The 19,724-nt window shown below is 41.4% G+C and overlaps 1 protein-coding gene and 1 pseudogene across 1 annotated transcript in view; one reads left to right on the top strand and one right to left on the bottom strand.

Moving 5' to 3' along the window:
• The window catches only part of Atp13a5 (ATPase 13A5), a 140,201-nt gene that overhangs the window by 73,402 nt on the left and 47,075 nt on the right, over window positions 1-19,724 (bottom strand). The window contains exons 10-13 of the mRNA XM_028753804.1: window positions 7,805-7,975; window positions 2,345-2,502; window positions 1,698-1,920; window positions 1,423-1,455 (exon numbers count right to left, since the gene is read on the bottom strand). Of these exons, the coding sequence (XP_028609637.1) occupies window positions 1,423-1,455; window positions 1,698-1,920; window positions 2,345-2,502; window positions 7,805-7,975 (585 nt within the window). The remainder of the gene's footprint in view (window positions 1-1,422; window positions 1,456-1,697; window positions 1,921-2,344; window positions 2,503-7,804; window positions 7,976-19,724) is intronic.
• On the top strand, window positions 2,759-6,834 carry LOC114609393 (annotated as a pseudogene).

Here is a 19,724-nt window from a genome sequence, read left to right as displayed (position 1 = left end):
GGGGAGGGGAGGGGAGGGAAGGGAAGGGAAGGGAAGGGAAGGGAAGGGAAGGGAAGGGAAGGGAAGGGAAGGGAAGGGAAGGGAAGGGAAGGGGAGAGGAGAGGAGAAATAATCTGAGAGAGAGGATGTTCTCCCCTGAGAAAGCAGGGCCGGGTCTCACACAGCTTCCCCTCAGCTCTCCAGGAGTAGGAACTAAACACAGTCTTTTCAGTTGTCCACAGATGGCCTGGTCCCTCTCTATCTTGTCCTGACTCCTTTTGCTATGGTTTGAATGCTAATCCTCCCCTATAGCTTGTGTGTTTGAATGTTTGGGGGCGCTGTTTTGGAAAGTTGCAGAACCTTTGGACGTAGATCTTGAGGGTTACAGTCTACCTCCACTCCCAGTCTAGCTCCCTGCTTCCTGCTGTGCTCCAGCTGTGTGTGAACACCCCCTGCCCTCCTGGCCTTGTCCATGAGGCAAAGCAAATCTCTTTTCCCTTAACTTGCTGCTTTTAAGTGTTTGGCCATAATGACAAGAAACTAACAGCCTCTTCACAAAGTTCCCATAAAAAGAACAACAAAAGAATTCTATAAAAATTTTATTCGTAGTATATATTTTAAGGCCTCATGCTCTCCTTCAAGATACAGCCCCCTGCTTAGCTTGCCACATCAGCCCTCCAGTTTCATTTCACTGGCTAGTCCAGCATCTAACCTTACTCTAGTTTTCTGACTGTGAGATGTTTAAGTATCTTTTCGTTTTTGTGCTTTGACCTGGCCAGCTCTGAATCTGGGTCATGTCGTATTCTGAAGCTCAAAGGTGGCCTCCAGCCTGCAACAGGTAAGCACCTGCTGATGCTTGCTCACACCCTCACCAAGCACACATCTCCCAGGAGGTCAGTTGCCTTACTCCCATATTGCCTACATCCTCGGCTAGATGCTGAACCTCTTCAAAGCTAGGAATGGCCAGTCATAATGCTCTACAAGCACTGTGTACAACACTGGCCTGCAGAGAGAGTTTGCTGGAAATAAATGACCAAAGTATTGACTAATTAGTCAAACAAAATGAACTGAAGCAGGGAACGATCAGCCAAGCCCACTGTACTACAGCCTATCCAATCTGAGGCCAGATCTAGGTATGGGCGGGGTGGGGGGGGTGCTTGATGCTGGATTCATTCCTGGTTCCCATAGGAGAGTGGTGGGAATCTTGTACTCCCTGACAACAGCAGCCATCCCCCTCCAGCTCATCCTCTCCCACTGCCACCTCTCCAGACTCTGAGTACAGGTATAATACTTCCTTAGCCTGGATCCCTGACCTCTGGAAGAAGAGGAGAAAGAGTGGTGGCAGCAATGTCAACACTGGCTATTGTTCACTCCATCTTTGTCATTTCAAGAAGCAGTAGGTGGATGTGAATGAGACTGCTCATGTAAGTTCCACATGGGCACTTCTAAGACATGGAAGTTCTCCCCAAGTTTTTGCTTGAAGAGATTATAGGTGCAAGAGACTGTTTCAAAACATAACCCGGGCACAGAAAGTATTAAGTTGTAGCAGGCAAAGGAAATCACGATAAGATTGCCACACTGCTGCTCTCTGACTGCTTTCTAGACTGTGACCTCCTACCATCTGTGACTGCCTCTGGCCTCAGTTTCTCAGCTGTATAGTGGGAATGGTAAGGAAACCACACTCTGAGGTCCTTCCTAGCTGTGCCGTGCATCAAAACCCTCAACCCCCAACCTAGTAAGTTTGGAACCCACTTTGTCGAAGCACACGAGGTTGATCTGGCCACACATGTTGATTCTTTGTGGGGAGATGCAGAAAATCTTCTTCTTCTTCAACCTCTTCTGGGCATACACATTGCCTATGGTCAGCGCAGCTGGGAGCACAGGAGGGACAGTAGCAGTGAGGAGGATCAGGGCCATGGTTGCAGTTTCTCTTGGAGGAACCTGGAGATGCGAAAAGATGAACATGGGTTAGCCCAGCAGAGCAAGATGTCACCCTTTCTCCAGCTGCCTGCTTTCTCCCAGCTGCCTCCTATAACACTTGGCTCTGCTATACAACGTGAATTTAAACTGAAAATTTGTTTGTTATATGTGTCTAAGTGTTATAAGTGTGTGTGTGTGTGTGTGTGTGTGTGTGTGTGTGTATTTATGGGAATGAAACCCAGAGCCTTGTACATACTAGGCAACCACTGTACCAGCAATCTAGCTGTATTTCCAGCCAAGTCTTTTCATGCTATAGATGTAGGCATAGAACATTTCTACTATCTAAGAAAGTTCCTTTGGACAGCATTGATTCACAGAATTATGGAATCTCAAATCAATATTAAGCTCTTGAAAAACTATGACAAGACTTACTCGCAGTACTTACTTCATGGTACATATAGACACCTAGGGCATAGAAAAAACCCACAACACCAATACAGGCCAGGAACACCATGAACTTGAAGGCATCATTATACAGTTTGAAGTTCAGAGGTCGAGGGTAGAGGATGGATCTCACTAAGTCCCCTTTTGCTGTATTATAGCCTAAGAAGATAAACACAGAAGGAGAAAGTCTCAGCTTCTTTCCAAAGCCACTAGAATCTGAGATGGAATTAGCATTACTCTGGCCTAACTTTATCAGCCTTGTCAAAACTCATTCAGTGGCCTTCACTCAACACTATTTAATTCCTCTTGTTCTCAGAGACAATGCTTCACTGGTCCCCACAGTACAACCATTCAATGACCTACAGAGTTAAAAAAGTGGACTTGCCTGCTGCAAACTGTGACCAGAGAAAATGAGATGCCAAGAGAAAACTCTGAGAAAACAGGTATGTGTTGATAACAGATACAAGTTATAAAAGAACTGAAATTTTAAAGAAGCAGAAGGCAATAGACAAGTGATTTATTTAAAATATATGTGCACAGGCCTTCCTCAACTCCAAGGACTTCCAAGGCAAAATTCTAGGCATAGTATTGAAAGTCACCTTCATCATCATGTGCTTCTTCTTTTTCTTTCATCATGTGCTTCTATCTTGACAGACCCTTTTCACTATTCACTGGTGCCAGAAGACTCTTGCATTTATGTTTTGTTCCTATCTCTCTAGCTCTCATATGCTAGGATAAGCTCTCCCTCACCCTATCAGGCTTGACTTCAAATGCCACCTCATCAAAAAGTGTTTCATAAATTCCATGTCCACATTTGAACCAAAAGTAATGTATTCCCTGAAATATTTGGTCATTTAGCATTGATCAGCATTCTATTTAGTTAACTATAAGTTACTGTAAGTACATCCACCTGTCTCATATCATATCATAACTTTTCTTAAATAAACAAACATTAATTCATTATCTTACATAGCATTTAGTAAATTCTCATTTCTGTTTGACTTATTGGCTAAAATGATTGCCAGTTCTACACTTTGAATATTAGCCAGTTTTTTTGTTTTTAAGTATAAAGTATGCCTTGACCTAATTTCTTGCTGGATACATGGTTTTCTCAAACAAGATTTTCTGGCCTTTAGAGAATTACGAACATAGTTTTCTCTAAGTTGTCATGTAAACACCTTGGAAGTGCTCACTGAAAGGCATGAACTCTTAATTCAGCTTCTTGATAAAGTGAAAATACTGTCGTAGTTAAGGTTTAATTGCTGTGAAAAGACCAAGGCAAATTTTATAAAAGAAAATATTTAATTGTAGCTGACTGAAAGTTTCAGAGGTTTAGTCCATTATTATCATGGTAGAAAGTCTGGCAGTGTGCAGACAGACATAGTGCTGGAGGAGCCAAGAGGTCTACATCTTGACCTGAAGGTAGCCATGAGGAGACTGTTCCACATTGGGCAGAACTTGAGTGCTAGGAGACCTCAAAGTCCACCACCATAGTGACACATTTCCTCCAACGAGGCCACACCTACACCAACAAGGCCACACCCACTCCAACAAGGCCACACCTCCTAATAGTGTCACTTCCCTTGACCCAAGTATATTCAAACCACCACATTCCACTCCCCAGCCCACATAGGCTTATAGCCATAAAATAATGCACAATGCATTTAGTCCAATTCCAAAGTCCCCATAATCTATCACAATCTGAGCAATGTTTAAAAATTCACAGTTCAAAGATTCATCCAATCTCTTAACTATAATTCTCTATAAAATCAAAATAAAAAAAGCAGATCACATACTTCGAACATCACAGGAAATACATTGTCATTCCAAACCATCTGAGTGAGAACATACTGCCCCAAAGCAAGACCAAACACATCTGTGCAAACTCCAAACTCTGTATCTCTGTATCTCTGTGTCTGACTTCTAACTCCTCTCAGCTTTGTTGACTGCAAATATGTTTTTTTCCCCCTGGTCTGGTTTTACTCCCTGTTAGCAGCTTTCCTCAGCAGGTATCCCACAGCTCTGGCATCTCTAACCTCTGGAGGTCTCCAAGGCAATCCAGGCTTCACCTTCACTGCTTCTGGAACACAGCTTCTGTTGCTGCTATTCTTGATGGTCACCCATGGTACTGGCATCTCCAAAAGATGGGGTTTTCTGCTGTAACTGGGCTGTACTTTCACCAATAGCCTCTCAGGCTCCCTTCATGGTGCCCAGCCTCAACTTCTTTATATGACCCCTTCATTCCTGGGCCTTCAACTGATACTGCATTTATACCTTCCCCAATGGCATCTCCTGACTTCTCACAGTGCCAAGACTAAGTAGCTCTCCCAGACCCCTTCATGATTTTCAAACCAGGTCTACCTGACTGAGTCTTATTCATTACCAAGTCTGACTGCCATGCATCACAAGGGACGACGTTGGCTAATTTACACAATGGCCTTTCTGGCCCTCCATGTAGGGATACTCCTGTTAGACACTTGGCCTCAGTAGTTTTCCTTAGTCTCAGAGGAAATTCCATCCTTGATTCTAAAGCCAGAACCATGTGGCCAAAACTGCCAAGTTCTACTACTTTCTGAGGCTGGAACATGTCCCTTTGTCCAATTACAGCTTCACCAGCTTTCTGCCTTCAATGGTTTCCTTCACTACCTAAGTTTGGCTGTCATAGAATTTATTCTGAAGACTCACTTTGAACTCAGAGATCTGTATGTCTCTGTCTCCTGAGTGCTAGGATTAAAGTCATGTACCACCATGTCTGGACTCAAACTTTTCTTTACCCGGAACTTGCTCTGTACCAGGTTGGCCTTGAGCTCAGAGATCTGCTTTCCTCTGTCTCCTGGGGTTAAAATCATGTACCACCATGCTTGTACCTAAGCTTTTCTTCAATTTCTTTTCACAAGACCTTTATAAGTTCTAGATTGTAATTCATTCCAGATATAATCAAGTTGACAACCAAGAAGGGCCATCACAATTTATCTCTTGTCAATTTGACACACAATGATATCTCCTTTATCTGAATAAAACAATAACTATGTCATAGTAGTGCCTAACATAACTATCCTTGTTCAACTGCAAACACATAAACAATAAGCTTAGCTGGGTGGGATCTTGCCCCAGGTCACCACTCCCTTGTTGCTACCTAATATCCTTAAACACAGGATCTATCTCCATTTCATTTCCTGGTGCCCTTTTAATCCTTAAACCATACATTTTGTATTATTCCTTTCTAAGCTAGCAAGCTTGATCAAACACTCTTTTGTCTTGAGATTTCCTTTGTTAATGCAATTAAACGAAATCTCTTCTCCTTAGCCTCAAGGAAACTCTTCAGACAAGGGCAAAAACCAGCCTCATTCTTCGCCCAAATATCACAAGAATGATCTTAGGCAACATACTAAACATACTTTTAAAAAGATAAACATTTAATTGGGGCTGGCTTACAGTTTCAGAAGTTTAGCCCATTATTATCAAAGTGGGAAGAAAACATGAGGCAGATACGTGGCTAGAGGAGCTAAGAGTTCTACATCTTGATCTGAAGGCAGCTAGGAGGAGACTGCTCCATGCTAGGGAGAACTTGAGCACTAGGAGACCTCAAAACCCACCCTCAGAGTGACACACTTCCTCCAAGAAGGCCACACCTCCTAATAGTGCCACTTCCCTTGGGCAAAGCATTCAAATACATGAGTATGTGGACGTCAAACCCATTCTAACCACCACAATTGCTTTATAGGACTTTAAACATTAGCTTATGTTTAGACACCTGGCTGAGGGATGCTCTAAAGTCCACTAACTTGTTTTAACACAGAAACCATTTTATCTTTAAAAAATTAAAACAGGGCTACCCGTATATGAGCTGTTCTCGCGAGAGCTGTGGCTCTTTCTAAGTGGGCACTCCATAAGGACGAAGCCATGTTCATTCAGCTCGAGCGCCAAGATTGTGAAGCCCAATGGCAAGAAGCCGGACGAGCTTGAGTCTGGCATCTCTCAGGCGCTGCTCGAATTGGAGATGAACTCAAATCTCAAGGCGTAGCTGCGGGAACTCAACATCACTGAGATTAAGGAAACTGAAGTTGGTGGTGGTCGGAAAGCTATCATAATTTTTGTACCAGTTCCTCAGTTTAAATCTTTCCAGAAAATCCAAGTCCAGCTAGTTCGTGAATTGGAGAAAAAGTTCAGTGGGAAGTATGTAGTCTTCATTGCTCAGAGGAGTATTCTGCCCAAGCCAACTTGGAAAAGCTGTACGAAAAATAAGCAAAAGCGCCCCAGAAGCCGCACCCTGACAGCAGTGCAGGACGCCATCCTTAAGAACTTGGTCTTCCCAAGTGAAATTGTGGGTAGAGGATCCGTGTGAAACTGGATGGCAGCCGGCTCATAAAAGTTCGTTTAGACAAAGCACAGCAGAACAACATGGAGCACAAGGTGGAAACTTTTTCAGGTGTGTACAAGAAGCTCACAGACAAGGATGTTCATTTTGAATTCCCAGAATTTCAGTTGTAAAGAAAATGACTGAATAAAGTATCATTCATAGTAAAAAAAAAAAATTAGAACAGTATTTGGCTTGCATATCTGAAGTCACTAAAGTAACCTAAACTAAAGGATAGTATCAGAAAGCAATGTGTGGTTTTTGTCTAGGGATTTGTGTAGCAGCACAAACACACACAGCCTGGACTGGGCCATGGGAAGCCTTGGTCATGTGATGTCATATGAAAAATGAAAATGAATGTGGTCATGAAAACATTCTGAGCATGGTATGAATGTACTACTGCAAACTGGGCTAAGAAAATGTGTCTGTGGTGACAGACTGAGTAACAGTTTAGAGAGAGATTAAAGCAAAAACTGAAAGGAAACAGTCAAAAGATGTTTCTGGTATGATAGTGTAGACAGGAAATGAAGAAGACTGCATAAATACAACCACGACAGTGAAGGCAAGGGACTGTGACTCAGCAGTCGATAACAGAGTGCTTGATATTTGATGTCTGTTTATTCTGGTAGAAAGAGAAGTACTAAGATGATACCAATAGTAAAAGATGCTAACAGCTGGGCTGGATGCTGGTGCTGCTCTCAGAGAGGCAACACCATGAGTTCATGTCTAGGCCTTGGACCCTGATGTCTGCAGAGCAGCCAGGTATTGGTATCCAGCTAGCAACCTTTGGGGATGAAAAAGTATCTTTCCTGGCTGTTGCAGCTGAGGTTGCTTTGCAAGGAAACACTGAGGGAAAAAGAGAGGCCTACAGCCACAAGCCTTTAGGAAATTCTCAACATCTCTCCATGTCACTCATCACATATAAGAGTTTAACAGTGACTGTTCAATTTTAAGTGATGGCAACTCAGAACCACTTATGTTAGGAAAGAGTATGGCTGCTGTTCCCAGAATATAGCAAACTCCAAAATCCTAAACAAAATTGCCAACCTCCAATTCTCCCCACCCCCATCGCAGCTTGTGTTTATAAAAGTTGGATTCACTCACCGGTCTGCAAAACAACGGCTCTGACAGGTCCCTGACCAGATGGCTTGACCTGAATCACTTCTGTTCCACAGAAGAGCACATGTTTCCGGTAGTCCTCCAAACTGTGGGATTTCCAGGGCATCGTGTTCTCCGTTTGGGGCAATGGTGTCTTTGTGACAGGTATACTTTCTCCTAAAGAAGGTTGCATTTTATTGAATCTGTGTAAACTCCGGTAGTCATTCAGAATGGGTGAGGGGCCAGTTTCAAGAAACTATATAACCATGAGAATTTGAGCATCCATCACACGTTTCAAATGACTGGACAGGGATGCCTGTGGCTCATGCAATGATTCTAGTTTAAGTATTCGCTTAAACTCTGCTTATCACCCACAATGTGTGCTGTGATGTCATAACTTAATGAGCAGTTAAAGGATCACCCAACCATGTTCCAAGTACCCATCACCTAGCACTGTTCCAGAGGCTGCAAATATGTACTTGCTTATTTCAATTTGCCTTTCATAGATCCTTTATCTACGTATCCAGATATGTTCCTATTTATTCCACAAACACCATAAAGTGCTTATTCTGTGCCAGAAAGTGCTAGGTGCTGGGAATACAATGACAAACAGGAGACCAAAGCTCTGTCTTCAATCATAGCCCTTGTACACATTTTCCACGTGACTTCTAACAAAGCCACCATTCCATTTGTGCCAGTTAGAATTTCAGTTGCTATGATGAAATACCATGACCAAAAAGTAACTTGAGAAGGAAAGTGTTTACTTGGCTTATACTTTTGTATTGTAGTCCATCATTGAAGGAAGTCAGGACAGGACGCAAGTAGATCAGGAAAATGGAGGCAGGAGCTGATGCAGAGGCTATAGAGAGATGTTGCTTACTGGCTTGCTTACTTAGCCTGTCTTCTTCAATATTTCTTTCTTTATTTATTTATTTATTTATTTATTTATTTATTGTAATGAGTACACGGCACTATCTTCAGACACACCAGAAGAGGGCATCAGATCCCATTACACATACAGAGACATTATGTGGTTGCTGGGAATTGGACTCAGGACCTCTGGAAGAGCAGTCAGTGCTCTTAACTGCTGAGCCATCTCACCATCCCTCTACCTGCTTTCTTATAGAACACGGGACCACCAGTCCAGGGATGGCCCCACCCACAATGAGCTGGGCCTTCCCAAATCAATCACAAATTAAGAAAATGACCTACAGGCTTTCCTTCAACCCAAGTTTTGGAAACATTTTCTTAATAAAAGGTCCCTCCTCTCTGTTGACTTTAGCATGTGTCAAGTTGATATAAAACTATAGCGCACACCATTATCCCGTGTCCTATGAAAACTATGTCTTTCCCCTTGCCATTACAAAACAAACCCTAGACTCTTTTGCTAGATTCTCCAAACCCACGAGAGTTCCAATGGCCTCCTAGGCTAATCCCTAATATGCTTCAGCTGAGCAAGACCCTTACCAACCCCCTAGTCAACCCCTCAATGCTTCCTAGTCTTGGTTGCTGCAGTCTCTGTCCCCTTCTCAAGTAAGGAACATTCTGGAAGACAGAATATTGAAGGCACAAAGAAAACAAGATAGAAGTTCAAAAGGAAATATTTCACATACCTAAATTAATTAATTAATTAATATAGTCCATAACACTTCCTAGTTCCCAGATTTAAAACATCCTAGAACAAATATAAACTTCCACCAGTCTTTTGTTGTATCCAATTAGCAAAATAATAGGCCATCTTTCTAATTTAGAAATAACATTATATTGATTATAGTTGCATTCCTTTATTATGTCTCTAGGAAATAACTGAGGGAAGAATGTTGCACTACAGAAATTTTTATACTCCTCACTTTACTCTATGACACACAAACAGTCTAAATATGTGTTCTCTGCTAAATGTATGTCTTGAACTAAATAAAAGCAAATACTTAGTTTATTCTATTACTGTTCTTTCAAAGCCAGTTTCCTAGCATGGATTATGTTTACAAAGTAAGGTTTAAGAAGCTATAGCATTGCTTCTTGTAGCCCTAAATATTCTTCAGTAACTCCCTTAAGCTGGGAACTGTCCTTACTCCATTTTCCTTAAAACAGTCATGATGTCCATCCACTGTGTAGATTTACCAATTGCATCCTAAATTACTCTCTAGAAGAGCTGGAATCTTTGGCAATCGTCTAAATAATTCTGTCACATTATCTTTGAAGCCAGCCCCTATAATAGGTAGATTCTTACAGATTACTTCGTGACAAAAAAAAATTAATCCAGAATATGGCTTTGGCTAATATGATAATAGTAACTAGTTTCCTTTTATATACCCTGGTGACATAGGAGTCAGAGAGGTGCTAATCATATAAAGTCACATCAAGATACTGCTCAGGCAGATAAATTTACACAAAATTAACACTATTCACATATTCTTAAGAATCATAGCGTGGGCCTTTCTGGAGAATCCAAAAAGAGATGAATTCACCTGAAAAAACTGAGTATGGGAGGAGGTGGGAGTATGTGTCAGAAGGAAGTAGTTTGATTGTGTGCTCTCTATTACAGAGTGGGTGCCAGGGACCTTGAGACCTCAGCGTCTGTCAAGTAGAGATTCTCCTATGTCCCCACGGAGCTAGATGCCACTTCATGCTGACAGTGCTTGAAATGCCATGTTCTTGTTTATTGCATCGCTGGGACCATTTGACAGAAAATGATCTGCCAGAGGATCACAGTTTTCCTGTGTCTGGCTGATCCCAGCACAGTGCCTGATACGAAACAGGCATTTCAGAACGTGTATCAAGTCAACAGCTAAACAAGCAAGAGAAAGGAGGGATGAGAAGAAGAGAGGGAAAATGAAAGAAAGAGGAGAGACATAGTTCTGATCTACCCATCATTTACAAGGTTGTGTGGAAGAATATCAATTCAGAAAGACTGCAGAGGAAAGTTCTGTGCATCCATCTCACATCACTGCATCTGCCCTGAAGTTCTGATCAATCAGTTCTTTCATGAGTGGAGGGAGCTGCGGCTAGTGACATAGATCCTGGGGAAGCAATGTCTTGGTTTGGGTGGTTTCCTTATGAAACAGTTGTTCAGAATATGTGTCATTTATGACTTTAGTGAATTCCATTTGCTCCAGAAACCTTCTTGGCCTCCTTCACTGCGGTATCCCCAGTAGATTTTTCTGCTAATAAACTGGCGAGATCAGGGCATGAACAGCAGAACAAATGCACGCAGATCTCAGGGGCACTACTCTGATTCTGTGTGCGTATTGCCAAATTATCTCTCCTCTCTTGGCCTCATATTCACCCACCTCGAAAGGACTGCAGAGTAAATGGAGCAGTGTGCAAAACATCGCTATAAAACAGCACACATTAGAACTAAGAAAATGATAAACTTTCCTGGATTCCGCTCCTCTCTCCTCTATCATGAGCCCTTTTGTGTCTTGCCTCCTCCCTCTAGGCGGAAGCAAGGTCCTTGAAGGAGGCCATTGCCTCAGGAAAGGCAGCACAAAAGACAGGGAAGTTAGAAACTAACCTCTTAATATCATTTGTAATCATGGATTCTACGGACTTCCAGACAGTTTAAAACAAACAAACAAACAAACAAAACAATGTTTCTCTTCTCCATGACATCTCTTTCCTGCATTTCCATCCAAATTAGCAGTCCTGAAAAAGGGGAAGAGGCTTCAAAGGAGACTCATATACCACATGCCTCCAAGAAAAAGGACTTGCACCTTAGCATGCTCTGAGAATATTCAATAACACAATGGGAAACCAGGTGACAGGCTCCAGACAGTATCAGAGACACCAGGGAGACTAAAACCACAAGACCTGGCTCTACCCTACCCCATCCTGATGTCATGTAGGGTTTGAGTGTTGAATGGAGCCAAGAGTAACTGATGGCTTCACTGAGCTGCATCCAAACAAATACCAAAAGGTATGCTTCTCTCATAGCAGTGACAGTTGAAAAGGGTGCTGTGGGAGCAGACAGCTGCACAGAGTGAAGAAGGGTGCTGGGGCCAAAATGGTGACAACAGTTTTCCCACATTAGACTCATCTTCTATACTCAAGTGACACTGTGTTTGGGAGCAAATGCCACCTCCAGTTCTGACTCCATCACCAATCACTGAGCCACCCTGTCTATGTTCAGCTCTGTTCCTTCATTTCTAAGTCAGTATTTTAACAGCTCCTAGCCTAAGTTGTATGATGTTTGATGATGGAGTGAGACATGAATGATATTACGGTAGGGACAGTGGGAATGTTTATATGCATACTGTTCTTATATAGATAAGATGTCTATGTCTGCAAAAATTAGTTTGCAAATGGAAAATAGAAGAATCTGAGTTTCATTTGTGGACTTATACCCTAACATTGGCAGTATTTCAGCCAGGGATCTGATTCCAATATTATGGTGGTTCTGCCTGGGTTCTTCTCACAGTACGTGTACTAGTGGGGTCCGTACCATTATGAAATAAAATATTTTTGTGCATGTTGGGATTTATGTGTTTTTGAAGAAACTAATAAGAAACATATAGTTCCCTCACTTGGTCCTTTTGCCTGGAGCAGATACCTAGCAGGTCTGCTCCTGTGAAGACACCATATCCTGAGACATCCTAGAGGAGCCACTGCACTCAGAGCAGTGGGTAAGAACCCTCTCCCACTACCCTGTGCCCCAGAAATATAGCTGGGAGCCGGGGGTACTCAGGACCCATCAGCCACCCAAACCCCACCCCTCTGAAATGCCACTCCCTTTCTGCCCCTCCCTTGATTCTTTTGGCTGGAGCAGACACCTAACTTGTCTGCTCCTGTGAAGCCACCATATCCTGAGCCATTCTAGAGGAGCCACTACACTCAGGGCAGCAGAATTTCTGGATCCCAGAAGCAGCCTGAGTCCCAGGAGTTCTTCCATCCAGGAGCTCATAATCACAGAGACTTCTGAACTCTGAGAAGCTCTGACACAAGCAAGATAACTAGAAAGACAGGCTCCAGTCAGAGACAGTGAGTGCAGGTAGGACTAGAGTTAACCAGATGGCAAAAGGCAAGCACAAGAACATAGACAACAGAAACCAAAGTTACTTGGCATCATCAGAACCAAGTTCTCCCACCATAACAAGCCCTGGCCACACCATCACACCAGAAAAGCAGGATTCAGAATGAAAATCACTTCTCATGATGGTGATGATAGTGGACTTTAAGAAGGACATAAATAACTCCCTTAAAGAAGTACAGGAGAACACAGGTAAACAGGTAGAAGCCCTTAAAGAGGAAACACAAAAATCCCTTAAAGAATGGCAAGAAAACACAATCAAACAGGTGAAGGAATTAAACAAAACCATCCAGGGTCTAAAAATGGAAGTAGAAACAATAAAGAAGTCTCAAAGGGAGACTACCCTGGAGATAGAAAACCTAGGAAAGAGGTCAGGAGTCATAGATGCAAGCATCACCAGCAGAATACAAGAAATAGAAGACAGAATCTCATGTGCAGAAAATACCATGGAAAACATTGACACAACTGTCAAAGAAAATGCAAAATGCAAAAAGCTCCTAACCCAAAACATCCAGGAAATCCAGGACACAATGAGAAGACCAAACCTAAGGATAATGAGTATAGATGAGAGTGAAGATTCCCAACTTAAAGGGCCAGTAAATATCTTTAACAAAATTATAGAGGAAAACTTCCCTAACCTAAAGAAAGAGATGTCCATGAACATACAAGAAGCCTATAGAATTCCAAATAGACTACACCAGAAAAGAAATACCTCCCGTCACATAGTAATCAAAACATCAAATGTACAAAACAAAGAAAAGTTTCTAGAAGCAGTAGGGGGAAAAAGGTAAAGTAACATATTATAAAGGCAGACCTATAAGAATTACACCAGACTTCTCACCAGAGACTATAAAAGTCAGAAGAGCCTGGACTGATATGATACAGACCCTAAGAAAACACAAATGCCAGCCCAGACTACTATATCCAGCAGAACTCTCAATCACTGTAGATGAAGAAACCAAGATATTCCATGACAAAACCAAATTTACACAATATTGCCCCACAAATCCAGCACTTCAAAGGATAGCTGATGGAAAACTCCAACACAAGGAGGGAAACTACAACCTAGAAAAAGCAAGGAAGTAATCTTCCAACAACCCCAAAAGAAGATACCTGCACAAACATAATTCCACCTCTAATAACAAAAATAACAGGAAGGAACATCATTTTTCCTTAATATCCCTTAACATCAATGGACTCAATTCTCCAATAAAAAGACATAAACTATCAGACTGGACCCAGAATTTTGCTGCATACAGGAAACACACCTCGGTGACAAAGACAGATACTACCTCAGAGTAAAAGGATGGAAAACAATTTTCCAAGCAAATGGTCCCAAGAAGCAAGCTGGAGTACCATTCTAATATCAAATAAAATCAACTTTCAACCAAAAGTAATCAAAAAAGATGAGAACGGACACTTCATACTCATCAAAGGAAAAATCCACCAAGATGAACTCTCAATTCTGAACATCTATGCTCCAAATGCAAGAGCACCCACGTACATAAAAGAAACTTTACTAAAGCTCAAAGCACACATTGCACCTCACACAATAATAGTGGGGGATTTCAACATCCCACTCTCAGTAATGGACAGAGCATTGAAACAGAAACTAAACAGAGACACAATGAAATTAACAGAAGTTATGAATCAAATGGATTTAACAGATATATAAAGAACATTTCATCCTAAAACAAAAGAATATACCTTTTTCTCAGCACCTCATGGTACCTTCTCCAAAATAGACAATATAATTGGTTACAAAACAGTCCTCAACAGATACAAAAAGATTGAAATAATCCCTTGTATCCTATCAGATCACCATGGACTAAGGCTGGTCTTTAATAATGAAAAAAAAAAACAATGGAAAGAAAGCCCACATACATGCGAAAACTGAACAACGCTCTATTCAATGATGACTTGGTCAAGGAAGAAATAAAGAAAGAAATTAAAGACTTTTTAGAATTCAATGAAATTGAGGACACATCATACCAAAACTTGTGGGACTCCATGAAGGCAGTGCTAAGAGGAAAACTCATAGCTCTAAGTGCCTACAAAAAGAAACTGGAAAGAGCACACACTAACAACTTGACTGCACAACTAAAAGCTCTAGAACAAAAAGAAGCAAATACACCCAGGAGGAGTAGAAGGCAGGAAATAATCAAACTCAGGGCTGAAATCAACCAAATAGAAACAGAAAGAACAATACAAAATATCAATAAAACGAGGAGCTGGCTCTTTGAGAAAATCAACAAGATAGATAAACTCTTAGCCAGATTAACCAGAGGGCACAGAGACCGTATCCAAATTAATAAAATCAGAACTGAAAAGGGAGCATAACAACAGAAACTAAAGAAATTCAAAAAATCATCAAATCCTACTACAAAGGTCTATACTCAACAAAACTGGAAAACCTGGATGAAATGGACAATTTCCTAGACAGATACCAGGTACCAAAGTTAAACCAGGAGCAGATAAACCATCTAAATAGTCCCATAACCCCTCAGGAAATAGCAGCAGTCATTAAAAGTCTCCCCATTAAAAAAAGCCCAGGACCAGATGGTTTTAGTGCTGAATTCTATCAGACCATCAAGGAAGACCTAATACCAATTCTCTTCAAACTATTCCACAAAATAGAAACAGAAGGAACACTACCCAGTTCATTCTATGAAGCTACAATTACACTCATACCCAAAACCCACACAGACACGACAAAGAAAGAAAACTTTAGACCAATCTCCCTTATGAACATCGATGCAAAAATACTCAATAAAATTCTAGCAAACCGAATCCAAGACCACATCAAAACAATCATCCATCATGATCAAGTAGGTTTTATCCCAGGAATGCAGGGATGGTTCAATATTCGGAAATCCATCAATGTAATCCACTATATAAACAAAATCAAAGAAAAAACCACATGATCATCTCGCTAGATGATGAGAAAGCATTTGACAAAATTCAACATCCCTTCATGGTAAAAGCCTTGGAAAGATCAGGAATTCAAGGCCCATACCTAAACATAGAAAAAGCAATTTACAGCAAACCAGTAGCCAACATCAAACTAAATGGAGAGACATTTGAATCAATCCCACTAAATTCAGGGACTGGACAAGGCTGCCCATTCTCTCCCTACCTATTCAATATAGTACTAGAAGTCCTAGCCAGAGCAATTAGACAACAAAAGGAGGTCAAAAGAATACAAATAGGAAAGGAAGAAGTCAAAATTTCACTATTTGCAGATGATATGATAGTATACTTAAGTGACCCTAAACTTCTGTCAGAGAACTCCTAAATCTGATAAACAACTTCAGCAAAGTGGCTGGATATAAAATCAACTCAAACAAATCAGTAGCCTTCCTCTACTCAAAGGATAAACAGGTTGAGAAAGAAATTAGGGAAATGACACCCTTCACAATAGTCACAAATACTATAAAATACTTTGGTGTGAATCTAACCAAGTAAGTGAAAGATCTATATGACAAGAACTTCAAGTCTCTGAAGAAAGAAAATCAAAGAAGATCTCAGAAGATGGAAAGATCTCCCATGCTCGTGGATTGGCAGAATAAACAGTAAAAATGGCATTCTTACCAAAAACAATCTACAGATTCAATGCAATCCCCATCAAAACTCCAAATCAATTTTTCATAGAGATAAAAAGAGCAATTTGCAAATTCATTTGGAATAACAAAAAACCCAGGATATCGAGAACTATTCTCAACAATAAAAGAACTTCTGGGGGAATCACCATCCCTGACCTCAAGCTGTACTACAGAGCAATAGTAGTAGTAATAAAAAAAAAAAAAAAACGGCATGATATTGGTACAGAGACAGGCAAGAAGATCAATGGAATAGAACTGAAGATCCAGAAATGAAACCACACACCTATGGTCACTTGATCTTTGACAAGCTAAAACCATCCAGTGGAAATAGAACAGCATTTTCAACAAAGGGTGCTGGTTCAACTGGAGATCAGCATGTAGAAGAATGCAAATTGATCCATTCTAATCTCCTTGTACAGAGCTCAAGTCCAAGTGGATAAAGGACCTTCAGATAAAACCAGATACACTGAAACTAATAGAAGAGAAGGTGGGGAAGACCCTCGAATACCTAGGCACAGGCGAAAAGTTCCTAAACAGAACACCAATGCCTTATGCTCTAAGAGCAAGAATTGACAAATGTGACCTGATAAAATTGCAAAGCTTCTGTAAGGCAAAGGACCCTGTCAATAGGACAAAACAGCAATCAACAGATTGGGAAAAGATATTTATCAATCCTTCATCCGATAAAAGGCTAATATCCAATATATACAAAGAACCCAAGAAATTAGACTCCAGACAACCAAATAACCCTATTTAAAAGTGGCGTACAGATCTAAACGAAGAATTCTCAACTGAGGAAACTCAAATGGCTGAGAAGCACCTAAAGAAATCTTCAACATCCTTAGTCATCAGGGTAATGCAAATCAAAACAACCCTGAGATTCCACCTCACACCAGTCAGAATGGCTAAGATCAAAAACTCAGGTGATAGTAGATGCTGGCGAGGATGTGGAGAAAGAGGAACACTCCTCCATTGTTGGTGGGATTGCAAGATGGTGCAACCACTTTGGAAATCAGTCTGGCATTTCCTCAGAAAATTGGACATGGCATTACCTGAGGACCCAGTTATACCACTTCTGGGCATATACCCAGAAGATGCTCCAACATATAACAAGGACATATGGTCCACTATGTTCATAGCAGCCTTATTTATAATAACCAGAAGCTGGAAAGAACCCAGATATCCATAAACAGAGAAATGGATACAAAAAAATGTGGTACATTTACACAATGGTGTATTACTCAGCTATTAAAAACAATGAATTCGAGAAATTCTTAGGTAAATGGATGGAACTAGAAAATATCATCCTGAGTGAGGTAACCCAATCACAAAAGAACACACATGGTATGCACTCACTCACTGATAATTGGATATTAGCCCAGAAGCTTGAAATACCCAAGATTCAACTCACAGACCACATGAAGCTCATGAAGAAGGAAGACCAAGTGTGGGTGCTTTGGTCCTTCTTAGACAGAGTAACAAAATACTCAAGGGAGCAAAAATGGAGACAAAGTGTGGGACAGAAACTGAAGGAGTGGCTGTCTGAAGACCATTCCACCTGGGTATCCATCCCATGTGCAGTCACCAAAGGTAGACACTGATGTGGATGTCAGGAAGTGCATGCTGACAGGAGCCTGATATAGCTGTCTCCTTAGAGGTATGCCAGAGTCTGACATATTCAGAGGCAGATGCTCACAGCTAACCATTGAACTGATAATGGGGTTCGCAATAGAGGAGTTAGAGAGAAGACTGAAGGAGCTGAAAGGGTTTGTGGCACCACGAGGAGAGCAACAATACCAACCAACCACAGCTCCCAGGGTCTAAACCACCAACCAGCCTGGGAGCAAATAGGGAGGGACCCATGGCTCCAGCTGTATATGTAGGGGAGGTGGCTTTGTCAGGCATAGGTGGGAGAGGAGATCCTTGGTCCCATGATGGCTGGATGCTGAATTCCCCCACAGAATTTGAGGGTGGGGAGGTGGAAGTGGGTGGGTGGGTGGGGGCACATCCCCATAGAAGAAGGAGGAGGGGGGATAGGATAGAGGGTTCCTGGGGGAAGAAATGGGGTAAGGGGATAACATCTGAAAGGTAAATAAAATATCCAATATATATATATATATATATATATATTCCCTTAAGGGACCTGGTTTCTCAGGCTGAAGTCAGGGTAGAAGGAAAAAAAAGAAAGAAAGAGATGTGTGTGCTATTAAAAAAAAAGAAACATATAGTCATTTTCACATGTATTTGTTTCACTGGATATGTCTCTAACATGGATCATTTATTTTTGGCACTCAGGATATGTGGATGCTGCTGCTAGCTAATATAAGAAAGGCCCATTGACATCCACAGACATTTTACCTCACTTTTAATTCTTTGGACCTTTCTAGCTTGTCCTGAGACTCAAGGCAAATCCTGTACATCATGAAAGGGAAGAAGCAGATGGGCCCAAACCTTTCTGCCTTTCCTGCCTCTGATGTCCTCATGTTGTGCTCTCTGTTTCCCAGTGAGAAAAGCAGAGTGCCAGCACACTCAAGCTGTGGGGACACATGGGACAGACGCCAACCAATGGCTTTTACAGCTTGAGGTTTACACATTGGGTCCTATGGCAACACTTCGTGTGCAAACCCTCATCACCACCACCACTAGACTTCAACACATTAAAGGAGACAGTTTGCAGTTATACCAAAAATATTTAGCTTAGTACATTTTGTCTTAATTTTTGCATTAAGTAAACCCATTTGTAAATGTAAGATCTGCTTGTGTTGAACTATTTAGGACAATGGATTTCTGTTTCACTCAGGTCATGTTCAAGGTTTGTGTGCACTTCTTCCTTCATGTCTTTGTACCATATGAAAACTGGAAAGTTTAATAATTGGTCAGCACAAAGGACAAACAGCTTTCAGGCTCATGTTTCTGAAATGTCTATCTCACTAAAATGTACTGTTCTAACAGTTTTTTCCGTAACTAAAGAGCAATTGTATAAATAACAGCTTCCTGGTTACACAATTATAAGAAGACTTTACAAACTATAGATGAACCCTGGAGCCCCCTGAACTGCGATGTGAGACCAACAGAGGCTGTAACCCTGAAGAACAGAGCAGCACACTGTCCCCTGTGGTAAGGCTCCCTCGAACTTTCCAGTGTGTACTTCCCACCTATAGAGCACATAGCTATGCAGATCTCTCCTCACTTCTGTTTGAGACCTGATGGTTTTTTAGACTGTGTTATCTTTGCATACAGATAGCATCGGTCTCAGATTTGTGAAGATACTGGATTTCCACCTGTTCACCTGCCCAAG

This window comes from Grammomys surdaster, unplaced genomic scaffold (assembly GCF_004785775.1).
Source record: "Grammomys surdaster isolate TR1022 unplaced genomic scaffold, NIH_TR_1.0 125956, whole genome shotgun sequence".
Lineage (NCBI taxonomy): Eukaryota > Metazoa > Chordata > Mammalia > Rodentia > Muridae > Grammomys > Grammomys surdaster.
Note: the sequence above shows the minus strand (reverse complement) of the source record. Positions and strands in the feature narration are given on the sequence as shown.